This window comes from Phalaenopsis equestris, unplaced genomic scaffold (genome assembly GCF_001263595.1).
Source record: "Phalaenopsis equestris unplaced genomic scaffold, ASM126359v1 Scaffold000450, whole genome shotgun sequence".
In the NCBI taxonomy this organism is placed as follows: Eukaryota; Viridiplantae; Streptophyta; class Magnoliopsida; order Asparagales; family Orchidaceae; genus Phalaenopsis; species Phalaenopsis equestris.
The window spans coordinates 355,194-362,773 of NW_018164891.1; the positions used below are offsets into that span (position 1 = coordinate 355,194).

Genomic DNA, 7,580 nt, shown 5'->3' on the forward strand with positions numbered 1-7,580 from the left:
TGGAGGACCGCTCGGTCGAGAGGAACTCGAGGAGACGAGTCGCGTATGCGAATCGACAGTGGAATGTCGCGTGTGAGAAGAAGAAGGCGAGTCATCTCATGCGCGAATGGCAGAGGAGACGCGGGAGCTAGGGCTTATTCGCGAATGACAGAGGAGATGCGGGAGTTAGGGCACGAGCGACGAGCCAGGCTTCGATTGAGCGAATGGAGTGTTCTAATCGGGTTTAAGCAAGCGGGTGAGAACCTAAATAAGGTTAGGTTAAATATGAATATGATTTAAGGAAATATTTAATATTTTGAAAAATAAAATTTTAATTTGTGTTTCACCCACGCACCAAAACATAGCAAAAATTGATATCATTTTTAGATAATTTTGAAGTTCCGGACGCGTTGGAGAGGTTCGTTTCGCCACCGGAAGTCGTTTTGACGAATTCATCGATTTGCGTGCCAATTTTCTCGTGTCTAAAATATGGCAATATAGGTGTCCCGGACGCGTTGGCGCAGTCCAATTTGTCGTCAGAGGTCATCCAGAGAAGTTTGCATTTTCACCCGTCCTTTGGGCTTAATTGAAGTCCGATTTCGTGCAATTTCGTAAACTTTCTGTATTTGATGTGTGTATGTGACGAAAAGGTCGTGACGATGTTTTCCTAGCAATATGGGTGTCCTTTCCTACCAAAATTGATATCCCGGACGCGTTGGCGCAGTCCAATTTGTCGTCAGAGGTCATCCAGAGAAGTTTGCATTTTCACCCGTCCTTTGGGCTTAATTGAAGTCCGATTTCGTGCAATTTCGTAAACTTTCTGTATTTGATGTGTGTATGTGACGAAAAGGTCGTGACGATGTTTTCCTAAGGCTTGAAGTCCTATCAGAAACTTTTTTCTTGAGTCTTCGCAAAATAACCCATAATTGCTCGTTCATAAGACGATGGTCTTATCCCAAGGGTGGAAAGTCTGTAGGACCTGATGATATCTCAATTGAAGTGTGGAAATATTTGGGAGATTTGGGAGTTTCTTGGCTTACTAAACTCTTTAATATTATTTTAAAAACTAAAAAGATGCCTGAGGAGTGGAAGAAGATTATTTTGGTCCCTATTTTTAAGAATGAAGGGGATGCACAAGAGTGTGCAAATTATAGAGGAATTAAGTTGATGTGTCATACTTTAAAATTATGGGAGAGGGTAATTGAACATAGGGTAAGACGCATCACACAAATTTCTCATAATCAATTTGGATTTATGCCTGGCAGGTCTACTATGGAAGTTATACATTTATTGAGAGGTTTGATGGAGAAGTTCAGAGATAATAAGGAGAATCTACATTTGATTTTTATTGATTTAGAAAAAGCTTACGATAAGGTTCCAAGAGATATCCTTTGGAGAGTTCTCGAGAAGAAATGTGTTGATATGACTTATATTCAAGTCATTAAAGATATGTATACTAGAGCTGTTACTTGTGTTCAAACTGAAGGAGGATTGACCAAATATTTTCCTATTTCTGTTGGATTACATCAGGGATCAACTTTAAGCACATATCTTTTTTGCTTTAGTTATGGATGGTCTTACTGGACATCTACAGGAGGATGTATTTTGGTGTATGCTTTTTGCTGATGATATCCTTCTCGTGGATAAAATGAGAGAAAAAATCCAGAAAAAACTTGAATGATGGAGGTCTACATTGGAGTCTAAAGGCTTTCATTTAAGTAGAACTAAAACTGAATACATGGAATGTAATTTTAGTAGTAATAGCTATAGTGACAGAAGTGTGACTTTGGGTGATCAAATTATTAAAAGGTGTGAACGATTTAGATATCTTGGGTCCGTTGTTCAAAGCGATGGTGATATAGATGAGGATGTTAATAGTAGAATTCAAGCTGGTTGGTTGAAGTGGAGGAATGCTTCGGGCCTTTTGTGTGATAGAAAAAGTATCGCTTAGACTGAAAGTAAAATTTTATAAGACGGTGGTGAGATCTGCAATGCTATATGGCGCTGAATGTTGGCCGTTAAAAGAGAAGCATAATAATAAGTTAAGTGTTGCTGAGATGAGAATGATTAGGTGGATGAGTGGCTTTACACCTAGAGATAAAATGCGAAATGAATATATCTGTGACAGGGTTGGTGTAGCTCCTGTGACAGACAAAATTAGAGAAAGTCGTCTTAGATGGTTTGGTCACATTAAACGTCGACCATCTGATGATCCGATTAGGAGAGTAGATGTTTTAGATTCGACTTGTGTTAAGAAAGTCAGAGGTAGACCTAGGAAAACTTGGGCTTATTGTATTAAAAATGACCTTAATTTACTAGAACTGAATGAAAATATGACACTAAATATGACGCAATGGAGAAAAAGGATTCAGGTAGCCGAACCCGCGCAGTGGGATTAAGGCTTTGTTGTTGTTGTTGTTGTTGTTGACTCTTGGATCATTTTTTGGGTCAGTGTTGGCTGGAAGGCTATGCTTCCATGATAATCAACATAATACCTCCCATTTTACCTTTGAAAGTATGATATTAAAAAAAAAAAAGGAAATTTACATACATACAACAAATCTAGTTGATATTTACATTTATAACACCTTGGTGCTATAAACCTAATGCGTAAAATGGTGTGTTTGACTTTTAACAAGTTAGTAAAAGTGGTCTTTTTGATGTGATATTAAAGCTCTAATGCTATGAATGTAAATATTAACGTTTAGGTTTTAGATATGTAAATACACAATAATTGTGTGATATGTGTGTAAATGCCCCCCAAAAAATGGATCAAATGTTTCTCCATTACCAGAAGTTAATTTTTATTCTTTCTTGCATTTAAAAGCCTGCAATCTAAATAATTGTTTTTCCTAGTATCTCCTCGCTCATTCTTTTTGTTTTTGCACAGCTGGATCGGCTACAAAAAAGAGAAAATTTAGCGCTAACGATCCAATGAAGTCACCAAATCATGTACGAATGCCTCCAGAACTTCTGATTCACATCGATGTGCCCTTGGATGTCATAAAATCTTTCTATTTACTACCTTCCTTGATGTATCGAATGGAATCCCTGATGTTGGCTGGCCAGTTAAGAAAGGAAATTGGCTACCATTCTGCTTGTTCTTCTGTATCAAGTGCTTTGGTATACCATCTGCTTACTGATATGATTTTATATGCTGTTTAATAATAAAATTTAGAGAAATTTACATGCATATCACACAATTCTTATGTATTTTTACATATCTAACACCCAAACTTCAATATTTGCATGCATAGAACTCAAATTTTTAATATCCCATTAAAAATGCCACCATCACCTACTTTTAAATAGTTAAATACACTTCTTCATACCTAAGGTTTTTCACAACAAACTGCTATAAATGTAAGTTCAGATGGTGGATATGTAAATATAAAAGAATTGTGTTGTAGGTAGTTAAATTTCCCTAAAATTTAATTTCTTTATTATTTCATTGGGAAGTCACCAGGGCTCTTTTTGAACAGATCTTGGAAGCCATCACCACATTAAGAAGCTGCGAGGAATTCTCCCTGGAGCGTCTTGAACTACTAGGGGACTCCGTGCTGAAATATGCAGTGAGCTGCCATCTTTTTCTAAAATACCCCGATAACCACGAAGGTCAATTATCCGCTCGCAGATCGCAGTTAGTTTGTAATGCCACTCTTCATAAATTTGCCGTGCAACGGAATTTGCAGGTGTGTTCCATCTCCTATGATCTATACAAACAAGGGGCATTTACGTACACGTCACCCAGTTCCTATGCATTTGCATATCTAACGCCAAAACTTTATTTTTTACATTTCTGCCAGCCAAATCTTTCATTTCACATAAAAAAACACAACCATTTTTACTTTTAAAAAGTGAAATACACCTTTGCATGCATAGCTAAAGGTGGTATATGCATGTAAAAGTTGAAGATTTGGTGTTAAATATGTAAATGAATACCAATTGAGTGGAATGGCATGAATGTAAATATTCCAACAAACAAATGATTTATGAAGATATTATTGTATGTCTCTATTTACATAAATAGTGAGGGAGTGAATTATTTTGATCTTACATTTAAATGTCATTGTATCATCAAAACTAAATGAAAGAATATATTTTATGTCAGTGAATTGGAAGAATCAGATACACGCCACTTAATTCCTATGTATTTACATATCTAACTCGTAAACTTCAATTTTTATGTATATGGCATCATATCTATTCATTGAAAGGTGTCTTTCATTTTTTTAAAAAAAGTTAAAATAGTGATCTTTTTTATGTGATATGAAAGATTTGGGTGTTATAAGTATAAAAAGTAAAATTTAGGTGTTATATACATAAATACATAAGAATTGGGTGGTTGTATGTAAATGCCCATCTATTTATAGTTCTTGGTAGTTATCGTTGCAGCATTATTTTCTACTTGGGAGTCCTTTTCTGGTAATTTTTTGAGATTTTGAAGAGACTTTTTTTGTCTTGCTCACAGAGTTACATACGTGACGCCCCATTTGATCCACGCCGCTGGGTGGTTCCCGGTCAAATCTCTCTTCATCCTGTTCCATGTAAATGTGGAGTTGATACACTGGATGTGCCATTGGATGGGCAACATGTATCCGAGGATAAATCTATCGTGATCGGGAAGGCTTGCGATAGAGGGCATAGGTGGATATGCTCCAAAACCATATCCGATTGCGCTGAAGCGCTTATTGGAGCATACTATGTCGGAGGTGGACTGAGTGCAGCCCTCGCCGTAATGAAATGGTTAGGCGCTGGAATTACTCTGGAGCTCGAAATGGTGGAAGACACAATAAGATCTCTCTCTCTAAAAAGCCAGTTAACCAAACTCGATGAGATCGAAATACTAGAAAAGAAGGTTGGGTATGAATTCAAAACCAAACACCTTTTACTCGAGGCCATAACTCATGCTTCCCATCTCGAGTTAGGAGGCATCTTCTGCTACCAGCGGCTCGAGTTTCTTGGAGACTCCGTGTTGGACATCCTTATTACGTGGCATCTCTTTCAGCAACATAAAAATGTCGATCCTGGAGAGTTAACGGACTTGAGATCCGCTTTGGTCAACAATGACAACTTCGCTCAAGTCGCGGTGAAGCATAAGTTTCAAGTTCATCTTCTTCATGGTTCTGGATTACTTTTAGAACAAATCACAGAATATGTAAAGCTTTATGATGAAGCGAGAAAGGATGAGCAAACATCTTCTCAAAATAATTTGCTCAAGGCTCCCAAGGTAAGTGCTTCAGACATCTTTTGCGGTTCTGTTTTCTTTTGGATGTGCTTGTAATAAATTTTGTTGTGATGCAGGTCCTTGGGGACATCGTTGAGAGTATTGCTGGTGCCATCCTGATTGATTCCAAGCTTGATTTGGATAAAGTATGGGGGATTTTTGAACCTCTACTTTCGCCGATCGTAACGCCGGAGAGTCTCGAGTTGCCTCCGTTTCGAGAATTATTGGAATTATGTAGTTGTTCCGGCTATTTCTTAAATGTTTCGTGCATCGATGAAGAAGATATGGTGCTTGCTGTGCTCGATGTACAACTGAAGGACGTTTTGTTGGTCAGACGAGCACGCGATAAGAATAGAAAAGCTGCCAAGGGAAAAGCAGCGCTTCTGTTACTGAAAGACATGGAGGTTTATCTTCTCAGCATAGTTTTTAGTGTTGACTAAATTGTTAAAATAGTCCCCTGACAGTTTCTATGAGGTAATTTTAGTCCCAAGAGTTTGTAAGAGTGTCAAATTTGGCCCTATGCTTAAATTTGAGCTCATATTATAAAAGTTTTATACTCTGGGACTAAATGATCACTTGCAAAAAGTCAGCAGACTATTTTGATACTTTTCTCTTTAGCATTTAACATGCTAAATTAATAAAAGGTTGGGCAAAATAATCACAATTCATTACTTATGCCCCATGTGAAATCACTTTTGTTTTCTGTTTTCAATTTTTTATTTTTATTTTATTTTGTTTATCTTATGATTTGAATTAAAACATATTTGGTTGTGGTAATTATTAAAAAAAAGAACTAAAATCATCTTTAAGGTGTTTAAAAAAATAAAAAATAAAAACATATGAAAATTATATTAACTAAACTTGTCTTCAAAATTAAAAGTAAAAACAAAAACAAAAACAGAAAATAAAAATAATGTCAAAACTGTTGATAGTTTTGATCCTCTTTATGGTCATATTGTCATAAAGCTCTGTTCTTGGACCTTTGCTCATTGTATTGTGGGATAATGCTATGTTACAGGAACGAGGATTCTCGCATTCCCGACATGGTTCCAAGGGTGGTCAAGATGGAGGACAAGTTCTCCATGTGAAGCAGTCTGTTAAGAATTTGGACTTCCATGCGCCAGTAGAAGATTGTGAGTTTACTCAGCCGATGAAGCTAACGGAGGATGTGGGTGTTGCTCTACTGCTGAATGATAATGGGCGTAGTCCACCAGGTAAGTTGCTCATATGTAAAACTTATTTCACTACTTTATCCACATATGCTGTTTTGATCCATTATTTAGATGTAATAGTGATCAAGTGGTTTTCATTAATTCTTACTGTTTTATGTCTGGTACCGAGCTATGTCGAGCTGCCTTGAAACTTATCTTTCTTCTCTAGCCATCAATATCTTCTCCGGTGAGCTCCCATGATAATTTGACTTTTGGCTCAAGTTCGTGAGCTGGCTGTCATGACCGCGAGCCGATCTCGAGCTTGCATTTTGACAGACGAGTCGAGCTAAGTTAGTCATGCCTTGAGCTCGGCACGACTCGATTATTCCCCTATCATGATTTATGTTTATAATGTGCAAAATTCTTTCAGAATTCCATCAAAATATCCATTTTTCTCCACTTCTAGCATGATTGTCTTCACACCATCTTCATCACATGATTTTCATAATCTGACCTCCATTAATAGAGCTTTTAAAACTTGTTAGCAGTGGATCTACCAGTCAAACTTACAAAGGGTGGACCCCGCGCCGCAATTTATAACCTTTGCAAGCGTTTTCATTGGCCAATACCTAGCTTCGACTCCAAACTCGGTAGATCAAGGTCGTGTAACACATCCGGCTTCCACCTTCCCTCTCTTCATCTTTCACTCTCTCTCTAAAACATTTTATATGATTGATTTGTTGGCCACCTTGCAGTAGTGATGATGGGAAGAAAGGGGCTTTTAGCTTCATTTCGAGTATCACAATGCATTTTCCTGATTCAAGCTTCCTCAAGCTGACAGGAGAGAGCAGATCAGATAAGAAGAGTTCGCTGGATTCAGCTGCGCTACTTATGCTCTATGAGCTGGAGAGGCTTGGGCGATGTAAAATACAGGAAGTATGATGGGTAGATTGGGAATTTTAGAAGGAAGAAAAATATAATAAAAATGAAAGATTGGGAATTAGATGCAGTGAAATCCATTGTTTTATTTCTGGTCATTTTTATTGTGACTTTTTGCAAGCATTGATTGATAGGGTAGTAATGTAAACTGATTTTGCATTTTCAAGAAATGAAAGTCATTAATAGCCTTCTCTTTTCTTCTCTTCTCCTTGGAGTTGGTCGGTACTAGCCGAACACGAGCGAGCCATGCTTAGCTCGTGTTCGGCTCCGTTATTTTTCTAGCT

The 7,580-nt window shown here is 37.4% G+C and overlaps 1 protein-coding gene across 4 annotated transcripts in view; it reads left to right on the forward strand.

Annotated features, from left to right (window-relative positions):
* LOC110027801 (endoribonuclease Dicer homolog 3a) overlaps positions 1-7,478 on the forward strand; it is a 44,909-nt gene extending 37,431 nt beyond the window's left edge. For 3 of the 4 annotated variants that reach the window (XM_020729373.1, XM_020729375.1, XM_020729376.1), the window contains exons 18-24: positions 2,870-3,102; positions 3,462-3,671; positions 4,451-5,209; positions 5,284-5,610; positions 6,225-6,420; positions 6,903-7,017; positions 7,113-7,478. In XM_020729373.1, the coding sequence (XP_020585032.1) occupies positions 2,870-3,102; positions 3,462-3,671; positions 4,451-5,209; positions 5,284-5,610; positions 6,225-6,420; positions 6,903-7,017; positions 7,113-7,299 (2,027 nt within the window). In that variant the 3' untranslated portion in view covers positions 7,300-7,478. The remainder of the gene's footprint in view (positions 1-2,869; positions 3,103-3,461; positions 3,672-4,450; positions 5,210-5,283; positions 5,611-6,224; positions 6,421-6,902; positions 7,018-7,112) is intronic. The other variant, XM_020729374.1, reaches the window with a different exon arrangement.
* The last annotated feature ends 102 nt before the right edge of the window (positions 7,479-7,580 follow it).